Source organism: Falco biarmicus, chromosome 7 (assembly GCF_023638135.1).
Source record: "Falco biarmicus isolate bFalBia1 chromosome 7, bFalBia1.pri, whole genome shotgun sequence".
In the NCBI taxonomy this organism is placed as follows: Eukaryota; Metazoa; Chordata; class Aves; order Falconiformes; family Falconidae; genus Falco; species Falco biarmicus.
Window position 1 is genome coordinate 20902779 of NC_079294.1, and position 19743 is coordinate 20922521.

At 44.2% G+C, this 19743-nt stretch overlaps 1 protein-coding gene across 5 annotated transcripts in view; it reads right to left on the minus strand.

The window, feature by feature from the left end:
* Positions 1-2329: 2329 nt before the first annotated feature.
* The window catches only part of ACTN1 (actinin alpha 1), a 91114-nt gene continuing 73700 nt past the window's right edge, over positions 2330-19743 (minus strand). For 2 of the 5 annotated variants that reach the window (XM_056345996.1, XM_056345994.1), the window contains exons 10-21: positions 19030-19260; positions 18327-18474; positions 17604-17754; positions 15070-15178; positions 14407-14547; positions 12237-12419; positions 11367-11501; positions 10366-10545; positions 9313-9459; positions 6613-6678; positions 4949-5107; positions 2330-3211 (exon numbers count right to left, since the gene is read on the minus strand). In XM_056345996.1, coding sequence (XP_056201971.1) covers positions 3053-3211; positions 4949-5107; positions 6613-6678; positions 9313-9459; positions 10366-10545; positions 11367-11501; positions 12237-12419; positions 14407-14547; positions 15070-15178; positions 17604-17754; positions 18327-18474; positions 19030-19260 — 1809 coding nt within the window. In that variant the 3' untranslated portion in view covers positions 2330-3052. Of the gene's footprint in view, positions 3212-4948; positions 5108-6612; positions 6679-7240; positions 7322-9312; positions 9460-10365; positions 10546-11366; positions 11502-12236; positions 12420-14406; positions 14548-15069; positions 15179-17603; positions 17755-18326; positions 18475-19029; positions 19261-19743 lie in introns of all 5 variants that reach the window. The other 3 variants (XM_056345995.1, XM_056345993.1, XM_056345992.1) reach the window with 2 other exon arrangements.

Below are 19743 nucleotides of genomic sequence, written 5' to 3' on the forward strand. Positions count from 1 at the left end.
CAGAAGCACTCACACAGGTGAGGCCCTTCTGGTGCTGTTGACACATCGGCTTCAAAGGATGTGGTGCTGTGGTGCCAGTGGAGCAACATTAGCAAGGCTGGATCTCCCACACTGACACCAATTTGTGGCATGGGCAGGGATAAGCTACTTGCTTTCTCTCTCATAAAACCAGCTGGGGTTTTGTGTGGTCACAGCATGCAACACAACTACAGCCCAGTAAAAGTTTTTTGTTTTGCAAACACAGGACAGGGCAGCTACTGAGGCTGAGGAAACAGGGTTGGTTATCAAATCAAGGGCAATGGCTACTGTGAGGCAAACATCAATGTAGATTATCAGCTCATGCCTGTCATCACCACCTCTGCTGTTTTAGTTTTCAAACAGATGATCTATTATGCACATTAGAATGTGGCAATGAAATCGGCACTATTCTTGAAGAGGAGAGTCCCATTTGCAGCAACATACTAGCGATGTAGCTGAAAGTGGGCCTACGGGGAAGCTTGCAAGTGGATTAAATACTGACGTGGCTGCAAGTCCCTACATTATGTATTGACCAACTCCGAGCGCACCTCCAGGCTTCTCGGTGTCATGGGTCACAGCACAGGAAACTCTGCTTCAGCTCAACCACAGCACTCGTTAACAATGCAGTTACCGGTAACTTACATGAACTGCCTCTGCTTCAACATTTGGAGACAAATGACAGCAAGTACCGTCTGGCCTTGTCTATGTATGAAGCAGTGTACTGTACGTATGAAGCTGTGTACCCTCTGTGAACACATTACCCAGCCTACAGGAGAACACAGATCTTGGTGTCTCCTGGAGGAAGCCTTGTAGGAGGCATTGGCATCCCCCCTTCCAAATACAGTATGCGGATACTGTCAGGTTGGGATACATCATTGTGATGTAAGAACCATTTACTTTAAAAAAGAGAGGGTGAAAATGTAAATATCTGCAGCGAAAAAACCAAGCATTTGAAAGAGGGAGGATGTTAGTTAAATCCTTAGATAACAAAACATGGCCTTGGGGGAAGGAACCATAAATATGTCAAGCTGGGACACAAGAAAATAAGCTCAAGGAGAACCAAATGGTTAACAACACTAAACAATTTGAACTATGTGTCAACAATCCTATTAACATAATAAAAGATCCACCCTGGAGCAAAGAGGGCCCCCTCACAAAGCCCTCTTCCCCACAGAACATGCAGATGAAAAGAAAAATGCTATACCTTTAAATGGAGACAAGGCTCGAAAGAACCAATGAAAATTAAGTGTGATTAAATGTAACTGTGAACTATTGCCCAAGTGTGTAAGAAGTTTGACTATGTGTTCAGAGGAGTGCTAGCTTTGTGGATTTACCACCTAGCACCCAAGACTCTGTGTGTGGATCAGCTCTTGCACACGGGGTGAAGAACCCAGATTTGGGATAACACCATCACACCGCTGTGATTTTTATTTTGTTCTACTCAAGGTCAGAATAAACCAGAAAGCTGTGCTGACCCCCCAACCCAACACGTACAATGCCTTCCTCAGGACGTAGCTCTGCCCTGGAGAACAGAGGGCAACAGCAACGCTCCTGAGGGCTGCAGGGGTTGCTGGTGAACCTGTGCATGGTGCTCCTGCAGTTGTTACTTCAAAACAGAAACTGCCTTTGGGACCAGAGATGGCAGTATGTAGTTTTACCTAAAAAACACTCACTAGAAACGTGTCATGAAGCAGTAATGCAGTTTTTTTGCTCCTAACTCCATGTTTCTTAAAGTTGTGGAATGACAGGAAATGCCCAGATGGCTGGGAAAGGATTAGCTGCTTCCCCTTGCTGATTTTCAGGCACATGCATGTGTGTGTATACTTTATGACTTGTTAAAGGTCCCAAAGGCTGGTTTCTTCTGAATGTCCAATACAAATATGATCCTGGTCTCTGGAAGAATTTATAGTTGGAAGACATGATATCAAAAGCGGTGAGATACTCAATGCTGAGCATGGAACAGTGGATGAGTTTTTCATAGGTAGTTCAAGGTACAGTGGCTGTCTGATCTCACAGGTCTACTAACCAATTCTGTGCTGGTTTTTAAGCAATAAGAAGACTATTGTTCTTAGACATGTGGGTGTATCAGGGATGGTGAAAAATTACCCAACCCATTAAAGTGGTGATAAAGCTGTGAAAATTGCAACATCATTCAACAAGAATGAAAACGTTAAGAGGGAGGGAAGTATACCTTTAAAAGTATTGTAACTACAGTTAAAAAGCCATTAACTTTGGATTCTCTTCATCATGTTTGTTGTTTTAACTAAGTAGGATTAAACAATTTTACTATACAAATGAATGAAGTCTGGAGTTGTTATCACAAGAAATTTTTAATATGGTTTGTGACAAGCAATATCAAAGTTATCAACTCTCAAGCTTCATGTTGTGAAACCAGACAACTCGCAGCAACAAAAAAAGTTGTGCACTGATAAACATAGGAGGCATATTGTATTTTTTAATTAAATATGAAAACATGAGCTGTGTACATTATTTTTTCCCTAGAAAACACAGCAATTTCAAAAGTTTATCATAAAATATTTTCATGAAATGAGTGAACCAGCAAACACATGCACTTGTGTGCCTTCCCCCCTCCCGTGATAAGAGACATATGCAAATGCAAAAGTTAACAGAACAAGTGGTATTTTGTTGTTGTTTGGTTCTTTTTGGAAAGGATGGAATGTAACATTGTGCTTGACTTCCTATGTCACAACAAAAAATATCTGGTGCAGTATTTTAACATTTTCTTTTTAAGTTTCAATCTGGTGGTGAAAAATACCTTTTTCTATAATAAAATATGTCTGTTCTTTTTAAAATGTAACTTTTTTGCACAAAATAATTTTGTAAACTGTCATTTCAAGGGCAAGGTAGGTGGTGCCATGTCAATGTCCTCCCCCCCACTTAAAAATGTGATCTGTTATCTGAAGCAAAACAGGGAAACACAAAAAAGAGCGGAGCAGAGGCTGCTTTGCAAAGAGAAAGAAGGGCGTGTGGGACAGGGGAGAGGGGAGGGAGCGTGTGGTGGGACAGAAAAAAGTTAAAGGTCACTTTCGCCATAGAGTGCCGTGGAGAAGGACATGTAGTCCAGGGCACCAGGTACAGCATCACGGCCATTGTAGGGTGCCATTCTAGCAATGCAATATTCAGCCTGATCAGGAGGCAGTTCCCGCCGTAATTCATCCACAGTGATGTAGTTCTGCAAAGAGGACAAACAATAAGGTGATTGTTACTTTCAGAAAACTGACCTTCCTCAGAGCGACAACCACCCCCTGCCCCTCCAGACAGCAATCGGGGCCGGGACCCAACAACTAGACTAGCAGTGTACACCCACGTGGGGAGCTCTGTGCATACACCTTGGGAGGAAATGCAGTCACTGCCCACTGTTTGGACAAGAAAACGATTTTTACAACAGAAAAAGATTGTTTTTGCAGGAGAGATGCCAGCACACCTAAAGCAAAGACCTAGAGGTAAGTAAGGCAAGTTGTTGGTGTAAGACTGTGCCTTCCTGTGGAGGTAATTGGGTGAAAGCAAATGGCAGGACACAGAAACCTGGGAGCTGCCGATCCCTCTCTTCAGAGCAGGGAAAGGAGCCATCCCCACTAGCTCTGGCTGGTAGCACCAGCGCAGGCAGCAGACAAGCAAACACTCTGTATTGCTTCTGCAGGTCCCCCAACAATCCCTGCCTTTCACAGCAGACGTTTTTAATAAGCAAGCAAAACTTCTTATGTAAATTCAGCTTCTGGAGACTCACTGGGCTAGCTTGGCTTCTCTCCATGCGGCAGGTAACAGTAGCTGCCTGTTTGCTAACCAGTATGTTGTCTTTAGCTGACTGACTCATGGGCATTTGCAGTCTGTCTGAACAATGCTTCAGGTTTCACACCATCTCCCTCCCTCCTCCGTGACTCCCCCCCAGCGCCTTTCAGTTTAATGACTGGAGTGAGTAAGAGGTATTTTTCTTCATAATGAAGTACCGTCTGATTCATGTTACAGTCACTAAAGCATATTAAACACTGACAATTATATTTAACGTACTGTACAGAGTAAACGAGTTAATAAGCAATACTGCATCCAAAAGTACCTATTTATTCAGCGATTAGCTTATCTAAATAATGTGGAATTTTCATGCCTTGAAAGACAATAGGACTGGCTTCGGTCAGGTGCCTAAAGGACCAGTATCGTGGTTTTCTACAGTAATGATTTTGAAAAGATTATTAGTGAAACATGGAAACCAGTACTGGATTTAATGGTAACTCATTACAATTTCAGAAATGGTATCTGACATTTAAAGTGAGATGAAAAAAATCATTAGCAAATATAGAGATATATTAACATTACATGAAGATGTTTGTTCAATTGCATAAAAGATTAGTAGGGACTGTTATATAAGAAAAATAAGATGACAATTTTTATCAGCTGGTTCCACTGATGATGCAAATTTTAAAAAGTTAATACTTTTAGCATCATCCAATTTCTGTGCTTAAAAGATGATCTCTTGCAGATACAGATATCCTCAATGAAAATCTACTATTGGTTATGTAACAACTGATAGTGACACATCTATATCTGAGAAAGGTCATCTCAAGTTTACAGCCATCAGTAATTAATAGCTTTTCAAGACTAATCAAGAACCATCTGTTGAATTTTTTCATACATTTTAAAATGACAAAATGCAACCAAGCTCTTAATTAACTTTTTAAAGCAAGAGTGGGGAGCAAAGTTCTGACTGACAACTGAAGAGGACTTTCAAGTGCCTTGGCAAGGCTGCTCATTAACCCACACTTAAGCCTTGCACTCCTCCAGCACTGCACAATGGTGGTGTGAAAATACCCTCCATGCTAGAGGGTGCTTCCCTCAACACTTTCTCTCAGTGACAAGATAGAAAAAGAAAAGCAGGAGCAATGCAGATGCAGGTAAGGAAGGTGTGGAGCCTGACCTTATCTCCAGCCAGGATCTTGAAGGAAGCCATAACCTGGTCAGCGGTATCTGTATCTGCTGTTTCCCGGGACATGAAGTCAATGAAGGCCTGGAACGTCACTACACCCAAACGGTTAGGGTCAACGATACTCATGATGCGGGCAAACTCTGCCTCTCCCTGGAGAACAAGAGAGTCATGTAAGCCTGGACATTTTGGCAGCAGTGCTATGAAAGTGAGGAGAAACTGTTCAGCAGTGCATCTCACAGCTAGAAAAACAAAGCCAAATAGAAACCACTTTTTTTTCCTCTGTTTTCTTAAGCAGGATATTCTTTTTCAGCTTGCTGTTGTGTACAAATGTTTCCCACTCATTTGCCCTTTGGAGTAAAAGTCACAGCTGTGCCCTAGGATAACATCCATCTCCATCCAACTCTAGGACAATGCTCCTATCAGGAAACAGTATCACACAGAATTCAGGGAATCATGCAAATTTCTGTGTAATATATGTTGTCCTAGATGTCTGTAGCAGTATTTGAAGGTCTGCATTCCTCAAATCCTTTTATTTTTCATTTACTAAAAGAAAACTTCCACAGTTCTATTCAGCTGCCAGAACAGAAGCTCCCAGAAGAAATGTCTCTGGGGTCTTTAATAGTATCTGGTTCATCTTAACTAGACAGGCTTTGGAAAGAAGGACTTGCATACCTGGAGTGGCACAGGGAAGTAGCCTTTACAGGGAAGATCCTACAGAGGAGTTCGCTACATAAGTCAAAACTTTGTAGTGTAATTTTCTGCTTTTTTTTTTTTTTTGCATATAAACGGAAGATCATCTATTCTCATCTTTGGGACTCTTTCCTCCCCAGGTAAAGAGGAAGAGAGAGCAGAGCTGAATCTTCTCCTGGGAACAGGCTCTTTAACACATCTAGAACAGTATACCTTCAAGAGTAATTAAGGTATCTAATCAAATGTTACTGCAGCTTGGCACTCTACACTAAAGAGTCTGTATTTATACTGGGCTGATGAGTAAGATGAATAAACACTGCTTTGCCTGACAGCAGGAGCAAAGATACTCTGAGTACAGCTGAATATTTCTGCACTACTCTTTTCCTGCCCCTTGATGAGCATCAGTCGTTGGTGAAGCTCTATTACTTATTGTGCCTCTGAAGGTGCCACATGTTACCGTTCTGACTATGCAAGTACTCTGGAGAGGGAAAAGCTATGGGGAGGATGACTAGAACTCGAACTTATATGTACAGGAAGAGAGATGTGAAATAAATAGTAGGAATGAGAGGAGCAGCATTTGAGTGTATTCAGAAATCAGGTCATGTGTATTTCTAGATGAGTTCAACTGATACTTGGGGCTGGGGAGGCTGTGTGCACTGTGCAGAGTGCAGGAACTAATATAAGGAAGTTTACCATTTCTTCCACTTGTAGCTACTCACTTCGATAAATGTAGTGCTTATTTGAAATACACAGGAATTAGACAATTATTTCCATTTTTTTTACTTTCAACTACTGCTGTGAGACAAGAATTTTACATGTACAACTACTCTAGATTAAACATCCATTGCTGATAATTCTGGAAAATAAGGCTGTATTTACCTTGATTCACTACACATTCTCCCTTTAATTTTGAAGATGTCTACAAGAATCACTTTGAACAGGAGTGACAGAGGGCTCTACATTACCATATTGTAACCCATGGAGATAAGGCAGGCTCGGAAATCTTCACAATCCATCATACCAGTCTTCTTCTACAGGGAATGATGAAAAGATGGAAAGATGGAAAGATGGAAAAAGCCAAGACAAAAAAGGGAGACCAGTCCAGGGAGAAATGAACCCACATGAGATATTACAAAGAATGAGTTTCAGGAGGGAAGAGAGGGAAGGAAGGATTTACAGACAATGAAAAACAACAGAGGAGAGGTAGTTTGTGAAACCAAGAAGAAGCAAAGGTGATTTTGGACGTGGAATAGTTTATACACAAGGAACATATTGACGATGAAAAAAAGGAATGAATATACCAAGCAAAACAGATTGAGGGATGGAAAAAAAGGGAGTGTGAAGTGACACAGAAGTAAATGGAATAATTTCCAGACATAAAAGGAATTTTCCCAAGACAAACAATTAGGGAATTAAGAAGGAATAGATATCAAAGTACATTTAAAGAGGAAGTAGTATAGAAGAGTGATGTATATATAGTCAAATACAAGAACAGCAATGACAGATGGATTAAGACAAACAAGAAAAGAAAGGAAAAACTGTTATTTTTTCACAGTTTAATATCTGGCTGTGTTCACCACTAGCATTCAGTACCTGTGCATCGTTTCCAATATCGTAACCCAAGCTGATGAGACAGGCTTTGAATTCCTCAGGGCCAAGTGTGCCGGAGTGGTCCTGGTTATGCGGTGTGCGCCAGGCAGCAGGACATGCAGTGCCAGTGGGGTGATGGTGTGGGGCAGAAGGAAGGGGGACAAAGAGGAGATAAAAGGGAGGTGAAAGGACGACAAACAGGTGCACCATGCAGTGGGTGAGGAGAGAGGGAGAGGAAGAATGACATGCAGATAGAAAGACAGGGAAGAAAAATAAAAAAAGTGCACAACATTAGATATCACAATGACATTTCAGGATGTGCTAAAAATGCTCTTGGAACAGCTCCTCCTCACAGAGCTCATCACATCTTGAGAGCATTTGAATGACAAAACCAGTTGATACTCAGAAGCCTCAAGATCTCCATCTCCCGAGTGAATTACTTGTGTCACCACTTGTTATCCATAGTGTCAGAAGCCCTGTGTTTGACTAGTAACCCGGAGTGCAGGTAAGCAGGCAGAGGCAGTGAGAAGCATTGCCTTAATCTTCTAGTCAAAAGTCCCACTAAAGGAGTAGGTGAGGGCAGGTATGTTTGGAAACACGCCCAGGGAAGCTTAGCTGTCAGGGCATCCCAGGAACAGACAAGGAAAAACAGCTGAAGCTCAGGGGAGCAGTGTTATGGCTGTATTTGTGAGACCTGCACATGAGCCGAAGCTTTGACTGGCAAAGCTATTTCAAGTGCTCAGCTCTGCAAACAGCACTGCTGTACAGCACAGCACTACACAGCTTGGCAGCTGCTCTTCCCTTTGCTCATTCCCCACATCCCCCAGTGTCTGGATGTACCCATCAAACTATACGTGAGCTACCACGCGAACTGAGACTCCCCATCCACCCTGCAGAATTTTAGCTCAGGACAGCCCCCAAGCACTGAAGAGGCTCTGCCTGCCACCATCATCTCTGGCCAGATCAAGGAAGCTACAAGACAGGATGGTGGGGCCAATTCCAAGCAACCTTCCTCAAAAAAAATCAGCTTTTGAGGTCAGCATTAAGCCTTCGTAAATCAAAACACAGCTGAAGATGGGAAACCCATGTTCTCTATATGTTATCATACAGACTGGTGTGGAGCAAGGGGCAAATGATATGAAGGTCAAAATATAAAATCTATAGGGCTTTATGGGTTCCTCTGCTAAGAAAAGAAGCCAATGGTTTTTGTTAGGCAGCTAGAGAAGGGCTGAAACAGCCAGTGTTCAGCAATCTGAAAGTGTTGCCAGTCTCTGAGGGCAGACTGCAGCCCTGTTCTATGGAGACCTTTCACACACTCTGGCTGGCGTAGCAAGTGGTGGAGAGCAACCTATATTTGCATCACTGACTTAGTATCTCTGCAGGCTGCTCACGGCTTTCCAGACAACATTGAGGGGTTGATAATGGAGCCAGTTTCAAGCCTGGGCTGCTGTCTCTGCTTCCCTGCATGACACCTTTGTGACTTGGGTTGTAGAAGGAACGGCTGCAGACAGGCTGGCAAATTGAAGGGAGGAAAATTTCCTTTAAGGAATTCGAATTCCTTTCTTACTGCATGACTTAACGCCTTGGCATGTGTTTCCAAGTAAGGCAAGGCAGGCTTTACATCAGGGGTTTATCTATGTCATGCAATGCCATGGTGTGTATAGACTCTCCTGTTTGCTCCATACAAGAGCAATATTTGTTTCTTCAATACACATTTATATGATGGTATGTCAGAGTGGAGGATAGCTGCTCCAAAGAATTTTATAAATCAAGATAATAATCTCTCTCTTGGGAAGATGGGGTAGAAGTTTGATTCCCTAAATAAGCCTTCAAACTTTTCCATGCTTTAGGCTTTATCAAGAAATTTTGCAGTTTCCTGTGAAGATACACTTCTGCCAGCCTGATGATCCATTAGCAGTCTTCACAGGAATGACTGCTCCACAGGAGTGGTGTTTTTAAGGATGAAATAGCTTCTGTTGATCTAGTTTTATCACAGTGACTATTTACTTTTTATTGCATTGTGCAGTCTACATGGAAGCTCGTAGCTTACCAAGCTGCAGTCAGCACTGACTTACCCTGTCAAAATGGTTGAAAGAAGCCCGGAACTCGTTCATCTGTTCCTGGCTGATTCCTTTGGCATCACGGGTCAGAATCTGGTTTTCCACTTCGTTGATGGTTCTAGCAATTGTTGTTAGTAACTGCTCCCAGCCCACCCGGATATGCTGGAAAAAGAGAACAGGACAATTTTTAAATTAAAAAAGTACCACTTCTGCCTCTGAGGCCAGTGGATCTAATGTGCTACTTGTTTCAAATTAAATGATCCTGGTGGCCAAGGCAGAAGTCGTCCATTTGCTCACAAAAGCTTCCTTCTCATCTGCAGTGTGAACCAACCAGATGTTTAAAATCTGAATTCTGACTGAAAAAAAGAGGCCATTTCCTGATCTTAAGAAAGCCTTGGTCCTATTGCAAAGTTCCTTTGTCTTGTCAGAGCAACACATTGAGAGCCTTCAACACAAATGAGAATCAAACCCAGTGCTTCTGGGTCTTAGTTGGTCAGAAAACTCTCCTTACTAAGAAAATAAACAAACCACAGTCCTTGGAAGACATTGGTGCTCCACTGCCTGTGCTGTTGCTTAATGGAGAGTTGGCCAGAAACCAAAAGACAAGTTTCAAAGCCCGTCTGTGTTCTGCTGGACTCATGTTGAACTCCAATTGCTTCCAAGAAACCTCAGAAAGCCAGACTCCAATTTTAAAAAGCTTTTGTTGGACTTTTTCCTTCTACCAGGCTGTGGCAGCTCAAAATCACCAGCACTCCCTTGGTCTTTCTAATCCCAGCTAATAGGTTGCCACAATTGGGTGGCAGAAGAAATGAGACCGGCCAATTTTCAAGCAATACTGCTGATCTCATTCAGATTATGTCTGTTGTCTATATTTGGAAATATATTGGACTGGGTTGGCATGAAGTACAGCAAGGCAAAAAAGAAATTCAGCAACATGCTGTTTCATGCTTGGCCACACTGTCAAGCTCTCAATTTTCCTAAACCAGAACACATTGCTAGAGCTAGGTGTGGCTGATGCTAGCTGGCCACAGCAGATGAGGCTGGCTGATCTGCTGCCAAAACATTTACCTCCATGGTGTAGTTGGTGTGCTTGTTGTCAAAGATGAGCGCTTCCTGGATCTGTTGATGGTCTCCCTCCAGCTGGTCAATCTTTGGTTTGTAATTCACAATGCTTTTCTCATACTGCCGCAGGTGATTGAGCTGGTCCTCCAGGGTCCCATGCATCTCTATTGAAATGCGTCCAATCTCCTGCATTAGCAAAGCCAAAGGAGTTAGACCCCATTGGAAGGACAAGCTTCAACATGCTGGACATTTATTGCAGCTATTTCACACTCACACAGGATGATGATTAAAAAAAAGAAAAAAAAATATCTCATGGAGCAGTTACTTTAAATGAGTCAAGACAAGTGTCAGCAAAAATTTTAATAGAGCTGAACATTTTCCAAGTGAGGTGAGTCACATGAGATGTGTCTAATACAAGGATACAAAAGAAAAGGAAACTGCAGTCCACAAGCTGGTAATGTACCAAGCCAGATCTTTTTCTGATGTACTGTCTGCCACTTAGTCCCTTCATACAGACATATTTCTGTAATTGCCCTCTTCTTTACAGCTCCTGCCATCAGTTACAGCTTCATATTTTTCCACTTCATCAATTGCAATTACTTCAACTCAAATATTACCTAGAGAGAGAAGATCTCCCTTTAAAATGTCTCCTCTATATATGTTTGATATGCTAATTGTATTTATTTTGTCATGTGTATCAAGACCACTGCTGTGAAAGCAGTTACACAAAACATGCCTTTGATTTAGGGTTTTAACTTGCTACATATAAACACAACCGTTTTAAGTGATGTTTTTTATTCCTGTACTAAAGAGTTCAGGGAAGAAAAGTACAAGCACTTTAGTAACTAGTGTCAATCTTGGGATTCTCCATATTTTCTATTGAAGTTTCTCTTGCTGTAACCTGAAGGAAGAATGACTGTGCCAGTGGTCAGGAAAGACCAAGAATAAGAATATCAGCGAAGATCACAGAAGAAAACAAGACTCTTTCAAAATCAGCAAAGCACTACCTCCATCTTTGTCTGGATCCAGGGTCCAATGACATTGGCTTGTGCACCAAATTGTTTACGGAGTCGTTCATTTTGCTGCTGGCGAGCATGTTCTTCCATCAGGGCTTGATCCCTCCTGGGAACTAGTTGCCGCACCTACAGCAAAGAGTAACAAAGTATGCAGTTTATACATACAAAGGCACATATATAGTAAACGCAGAAATTGCTGCGAGGAAGGGAGGAGTGGTGTTTGCACTGAAAACAAGCAGTCATACTGTTTAGGACACAGTGGGAAGGCTCATGGAATGCAAATCCTATCTGCTGTAGGATGCATGCTGCCAACTCATCTCAGGCCATGGAAGACGAGAAGCATCTTCCATTCACTACTATTTTGGTGGGTTTTGGTGGTTCGTGTAACTGAACTGCAGGACCCTGTCCAGACCTCACTTTGGTGATCTTGTTTGGTAGTAAGAACCATCAGCACGGCTGGTAGGGAGAGCAGCTGCTCTTCTAAGCTTACAGCCACAGAAGGCTGTAGAGATAAAACATCTGAAGGGCTGAATGGTGAAAAAGGATACTGACTCACATATCATACTTGCTTGTCAGGTCAACTGAGGACTGAAAGCCTCAAAGCTTTTAATTTAGCATCTTTCATTATAAAAATAGCAAGTAAAAAGGGTCTGACACCCCTTACACATTTATATGAAATATATCTTCCATTTTCCAAGTATGTGGCAATTGAGCTGAAAACAAATGGGGAAAAAAAAAAAAAAAGGCTCAGCAGTAAGCATGAGAGGGTAACGGAAGGGTAAATAATATACTTCCTGGGGCCCCCAGTAGTTAAGCAGCAGCATTCTTCCACACTAACTTGCAAGGTTGGAAAGAACTCACATGTTCCCATTTGCCATTGATCTCATGTGGGGTGATCGTAGTGTAAGGATTCGTTCCTGCCATGTTGACATGGTATGTCTGGACAATCTTTGAGACTTCATTGTGGATTCCCAGGATGGCCTGTCGCTCCTTGTCGGCATCTGGCAAAGTGGCTTTGAACTGTTCATGGGCTGTGGTTAATCCCTGCAGAAGGAAGGCAGCAGCAAAGGGACAGTTAAGAGCATTAGTTACTGAATAGCCTCTTCAGTAAATGTATCCCTGCAGAAGTGACTGCAAAAGCTTAGATATTCCCAGGATACAAAGCAGGCTACTCTAATACACTTTTCATGTTCTCCCAGCATCACTAAACAGGCTGTTTCAAGTAGTTAAATGATGTGAAGTCTCATTTTTGCTCTGCTTCTGTCCCATGTTGACCAATGACAGATCACATCCCAAAAAACGGTGGAATAATTCCAGCTCATAATTTAGGGGGGGACTCTTTCTCCAACACTGCTCAGGGACTGTCCATCAGCCCCTTTGGGAAGATCTGACTACTAGCACTTCCTATAAAGCAGTCACTTTACACTAGTTTCACTAGTGTAAATGTGCCACGCTTTTCTTGTCCCACTAGGTATCCGCTACTTCTACACCTAAGATAACCCCAGAAGAATAATAAGAGTCAGATTCAGTCTGATCAGAGCCAGTTAGAACTAGGTGAAGGTCTTCCAGCCAACAGCAAACTTGCGCAGGCAACATATGCTCCAGCTGCTCCTGAAAAACAGCTCCTTCTCCCTGAACACAACAGGCCCTTTCTGTTCCCCGTCTTGCCGTGGTGCCCAGCCTGTGCTCCAAGGACTGACGGTGGGGGCATGCTTGCTGGTGGTTTGTGGACAGCTGACAAGCCAGTTGGTCCTGGCTCATCTCCCACTGCTTCTACAAGCCTTTAAGGTACTTCGTCCCAGAAGCCTGGAAGATCAAGACTAGGGAAGCAAACACGGGGAAAGAGGCAGCAAAACCAATGGGGGACAGAGAGGTATGTGCAGGGATAACTGAGGGAACAGTGTGGACAAAAGAGGGAATGAAAGTAAACCGCATGGCTGACCACTCTCTTACAACACACACGCTGTAACTACTTTTTGTAAAAGTGCTTCCTTACACGGTGACTCATTACTTTGCAGCTGCTGCGGTGGCCATCGAGATGTAATGCAAGTCTGGGGGCCTGGGAAAGATACTGCACAAAGGGATGATGGAAGTGCTTAAATGCTGTTCAGATTTGTTCTGCATTATGAAAGGCTTAACGAACGCCTTTGTTCAGGAGGGAAGGGTAGAAGAAACAAGTAGCAGCTCACTAACAGTGTTGATACCAAGCTAGGGCTATTTCACCACCCCTCTGCCCCCGCTGCCTGCATGGTGTCCTGTTGGGTGTCCCATTCACCGCCGCGCTGATGGCCACGTTGCTGTCCGCCATTTCTGCCAAGAGTTAACTTGGATTCTTTTCATGAGCCCATCAAGCAAGAGAAATAGAAGTCCCCAGTGCAACCCAGGGAAGAGTAACTCCTGCTCTCAGAGGCCTGAAAATCACCGGTAGATACCTCAAGTTGCTTTCATAACACACTTTCAGAAGGGGGAAAACTGAAATACTGTCTCTGTTGTCTTGCAGAAGGCAGGAAGTCTTTCACTTCAAATGGTAATCCACCACCAAAGTGGACAATTCTGATTTTTCTTGTGTTCAGCACCGAAACCCAGCTGCCAGCTCAACACCTGCCCTCACAGTACTTCCTATCACTTAGGACCAAATTACATGGACATGACATTACATGGGAAAACTGACCTGCAGAACCTGTGAGCAACACTAAGTTCTGCTCATGTGGGTTAAAAAAACCACACAGGACCCTAAAAGATTCTCTAATTTTCAGGCTTTCATTAATAAGACTGGACTTACACTGAAAAAACCTACTTTCAGTTCTTTGTGTCCAGCTAGGATGGTCTTAATATGTTTCATACCCATTCAGATCCAGGTTTTCCCAGGAAATCAAGGAAAAACATAACAATTTTTGTTTCTCTTGCTAAGGCTCACTCACTAGACCAGAAGCACCAAAACATGACCTACAAATCTGGCACCACTAGGAAACCAGGAGACCCCCAACTTCTCTTTATTCCAGCCTAACCGGTGCAAATGACTGCTCTGTACCTGGATCTCCTCAATGGTGTGAACAATGAATGTGTCCTGCAGGTCCTCCATGGCCCCTTCCATCCAGTTATTGAAAGGGGCAGCTCGTTTGGCATATTCCAGGTACAACTGGTCAATTGTTTCCAGTAGCTTCTCTGTCCTCTGGGTACGCACCAAAAAAGAAAGAAATTCAGGAGAAATGGTTAGAGAAGAATAATCACATAGATAGGTGGGCTGGCTGAGCTGCTCCTTCCTTTCAGACCTCCTTGGTGCTCCCAGGATGGCACTACAGTAAAAGTGTCTCTGCTGTTAAACGCTTACACACAGGCTGGATTTTTCCCTCAGAGGGAAGAATCTCAGGTCCTTTGAAATAAAACAAAACAAGGGCAGTATTTTCAAGCAGAACAAAATTAAAATCACAGACAGGTAGAAATAAATCTGAGCATATCTAGATATCTAGATAGAAAACTATCAGAAATAGTCTGAGCAAACAAATGACACCATAATTGGGCTGGAAGGGGAAAAGCAGGCTAAATATACTGAAATGTAGCCCCCATTTACAGTCTGGGATGTTATAGGAGTGCACAAAAGAGCTGAAATTCGTTGCTTGTGCCCACCACAGCTTGCTTCCCACAAATGACCTTCCCACGTAATCCCAAAGGTCCAACTGGTAACATGTCTCACCTCTAAGGCTTCTCTACGTTTCTGGGTTAGGGCACCCAGATTATCCCACTGATCACAGATCTTCTGGCACCTGGCATTAACACTTGGAGAGTCATAATAGTCCAGCTCACTGTAAGGGGCAGGGAAAAAAAGGATAAGTCATTAAAAAAAGACCTTTGGGAGGAGAAACCCATTAGAAATCTTTATCAGCCTTGAGGACAGATTCAGACAAAGAGCTCGTGGTCTCTGCAAGTAAAGTGAGCCAGGATGACAACAGTATCCAGTTCTGGAGACGCTGTACGTTATGGTACATCAAACAGAACAGAACAGAAGAAAAACAACCACAACCTAAGGCCTTACAAACACTGGTGCTGGCTGCCTGACCGGAATAACTTTGCACTGGGGGAAGGGAGTACAGACTTTTGCTCAGACTGGGAATAAACAGATAAAGTGCAGAGCAATATGCCCCTGTACGCTGTGTAAGGACATCATGCAGGCTAACTACCTGCATCTTGTACACGAGAATGGGCAGCAAAAATTTTATTATGAATGCAAAGAAACTGCTTAAGATTGTTCTAAGAGTTGCATAATATGGGTGGCAAGGAATAGCTAAATTATACAATCCATTAATTTCTTTAGGACAATCCCAGAATTACAGTGTAGGTTTCTCTCCTACATGCCTGACAGGGGGTGCTTTGCTGCCTATAGGCTGACACTCATGGAAGACAGGCTGGTAAGAATATGTCTGGGGAAAGGAGAGCACAGGGGTAACCTGAAGCTTGTGGACTTGTACAGCTTTGTGCTCTTGGTTCTGCACATGGTCAAAGAGGAAGAAACCTGCAGGCAGAGGGAGACTAGCTGAACTGGGAATCATCAGCCTCAGAAGAGAAAGAAGAGTGACTTACTGGGTCAGTGACTGACCCTGGGCCATCCGATGAGCATTTTTTTGAGCAGGAATGCAGGTTCAAACGTTTCTTATCGCCTCCTCCAGCCTTGTTTCTTCCCACCATTGTATTGCCCTCCTGAGGTGCGTGGGCACAACTGTTGGTGGAGTCTTGTGGTAAACTAGTCAGGAAACTGATTTAGGCTAAAAATAACTTCTTTGCTGGGTTTTTAATCCAGATCAGTTCCTTGATCTACTTTGCTGCAGAGCCAGCACTGCAGATGAAAGAACTGTTTCTGAAAGCTTGTCTCTTAATGCACCCCTGCTGGACCACTACTGCTGGGGAGAGGAACGTGCCGTGCCCCCAAACACACCTGGCACAGGCAGCTGCAGTTGCTTCCTCCAGACCCTCTCCATCTCCCTGGCAGTGTATCTCTGGGGGAGAAAAGGGCTCAGCCATGGTTTTTCAGGGCACAGCCTCTTTACCGAGATGGAAGATGACTTTTGGAAGGACAGCAGAGTCCACTGTTCCTACACTTTGGAAGAAATCATCTGTCCCGCAGCTTAGGGTCCAGCCTTCCCTGTCGCTCTTACAGCTGCAGCTGCTTTGGAAGTGGCAGGTCAGCTAATGCTTGCTGACTAGCCAGCCTTGGTTTTAATCTTACTGACATGGAGGATTGCCTTGAACCCTCCTCCTGTTCCAAGGTCAATCCTCCGGTGGACAAGGGAGCGATTCTGTAAATCTGTGTTGTTAAAGGAGATAATGATCTTGATCCAATAATCCTGATTTTTCAGAGAAAAACAGTCCTTCAGCCCAAGAGTACTGATCTCGGCCCAGATGCTAACTTGAGATAGGTCAGTGTGATATATAAATCTTTTTAAAATAGGAAACAAAGTCAAAGCCAAGTTCTTTAGACTTTTTGCCAAGAATCATGCAGAATTTCAAAATCTCCCTCCCTGTCCTGCAGAGGCCAGCTCTTTACCTGCCTGCTATCCCTAGCAATCAACCTCCTGCTGTGATGAGAACCCATTTCTCCTGGTAACCTGCCACTCCTCACTCCAGCAAAAGGTGTGGAGGTGAAGGTTTCCAAGCTGGGGGGCAGCAGGGAGGGAGCAGAGCTGCTCTGAGGATGCCCTGGAGCAAGTGCTGACCAAAGCGCACATGGTGCAGTACTCCTGAGGCAAGGGGCCTAAAGGTGGCAACTGTGACCACGATGGGCTCAAGCATCAGCAGATTTTTTTCCTGATAGAATAAGGAGGATGTTTTTGATAAAACAGAGCAAACCGAGAGCCTGCTATCCTCTGCTGTTCCCTTCTACTCCTGGAAAAGTATGACAGTGTTATAACTCTGAAACCTAGCAGGCACCAGTGGCAGGTCAGACTCTCGAGGGAAGGGTTCACAGCAGCGTAACGAGCTTCAAGAGGATGGAAACTTGGCTTGGGAACATAATTCTGCCGCCCCCTCACCAGCACCCACGATTCATTTGTTTTCTGGCCTGCTCTTCTGGTGCATGCAGATACTGAAGAGCAGTATCCTAGATACTGTTTGGAAACACTGGGACTTCCCAACATTTTTGTAGGGGGATGGATTTATGGCTCTCCAGAGGGCAGAGGGCAAAGCTGATTAAGCCTCCCTGGCCCCAAGGATAGGATGTGCACTGGGGTGCCGTACTTCAGCTCTTGTGCAATAGCAGCAATCTGTTCCACGCGGTCCTGGTGTGCAGCCAGGTCGCTCTCAAAGGCCTCGTGTTTCTTCAGCAGGGCCTTTATCTCCGAGAGGGTAGCAGTTTCATAATCCTTCTGCTGCAGCATTGCTTCCTTACCTGGGGAGGGAGCCAAAGGACAGGAGAATGAAGGACAGGCCCCGACGCCCCCAAAGCCAGCTCCCTGCCACCGAGCAGCCCCGAGGACCCTCAGGAGGGTATCTGCACCACTCCAGCCACCCTCCCCGAGTGCTGGCCAAGAGATGCACAGTCCTCGCTTTCAAACCACAGAGTGTGAGTTTGCCATTAACCGCAGAGAAGGGCACACAGTGCAGCTCAAGCCAGTGCTGTCACAGTTTATACTGGACTCATCTCAGTACGTGCAAATTGGGCTATGCCAGTCCTGTAAAGGCCAACTGCAGCATTTACTGTACAGTAACTTTTCCTCTGCTTTGTAGCTCTGTTCTATCCAAAGTTATCACTTTGCTAGTTAGGAAATGCTGACGTGGCTGCATGATGTAGCAGAACAGAGATCAAGCTTTTCATACATTATTTTCTAATAAAACAAGAAACAAATATAGCCTTATTGAGAGGAAAATCTCATGGAAGGACCTATGCACAATCCACCTCTGCCTCCCTACATAACGGACAGCACTGTATCAGGCAACAGGAAGCATGTAGGTTGGCATTACCATCTGTCCAGGACTCATGAATGGATGCCTTTTGCCGGAACTTCTCTGCCAGGTGATCCAGCCTCTCTAGCCTCCGGATCTCATTCAACAACCACTCCTCATAGCCCTTTTCAGCCTGCTCTAGGCCACCCCAGGCATTGTTTATATCCTGGAGACCGGAGCATGAGAAGAAAAGGCATGTTAGAAGATGGGGAGATTTGTTCATCAGCATTAGACTCAGTGAGCTACATGGCTCCAGCTGGTAGCAGGGAGTGGCCGTGGGCTTTTCATCTCACAGTGTTGTGCAGACCAGTCAGGACAAAGACAAAATGCCAGACTTAAGAGAAGCAGGACTAGCAGTGTCAGGATATACCTGTCTGCACAAGAGTCCCTCTCTAAGCAACACCCCACGTGAAACTTTAACAAAACCCGGTCATGTCTGAATCAGAAAGAACGAGGCACCAAGGCATCTCCTCATAAAGGCATGCAACTTGTGAAGACCAGGCTGAAACTTGTGAAGAGCCTCACAGTCTGGTTTTGATACAGGGAATCAGTGATCATGTGATTATCTCTTATTATGGCCTCGTTGAACTATATTCTGTAGGGTTCCTACCATAAAGCAGCTCACTCTGAAGGTGCGTATGCTCTGCCCACCCATGGGCAGAAGAGGACTCCCATTTTTTAGGCATGGTTGGGGTATACACGAGCAGTTACCCCCACTCACCGAGACCATTTTCCCTTCTGAAGGCATGAAGGCTGGCCTGTTGCTGAGCCGCAGCTTGGTCTGCAGGGTGTTGAAATTGATCTCAAGTTGGCACTTCTCTTGGACCTTGGGGGGCTTGTGCAGGCGGCGATAGTCCCGGAAGTCTTCCAGTTTCTGCTGCATGGCTTGCATGGTGTTCTCTGGGGCCCGGTTCTCCAGCCAGGGGATGGTGCGACGGATCCACTCCAGCAGCTGCAAAGAGCAATGACAAGAAGCCTTGAACTGGAAATTGTGTTAGAACAGCAGGTGTTGCTCTGCTCTCATTAGGGACCGCTTACTTCTATGTTTGCTGTCAGAAAGATTCTGCCACCAGCAGGGCTTGTAAAGAAAAGTTTGCCAACTTTGTTGAAAGTATTTGCTTTTTAATGAGCAGCCCATTCCCTACCACACTAAGTAGTACTGCTTGTTGCAGCACCGCCAATACAACAAGGCATAGCTTCCACACAATCAAGACCAAACTAGGTCCTCAGATTATGCTAAAGCTTTCCAGTTTTGTTGGACTGTTCAATAACTAAAGGATGCTGTAAGTCATATTATCTCCAGAAGTGTCTGACAGGAGAAATCAATTTCTTGCCTCCAGTTACACTTTTCCCACTGTAGCTTCCTTGAAGCCCGTGTTGCTCTTTGAATAGTCCTCCTTAGCAAACCAAACCTATCTGGGGAGCCAGCAAAATG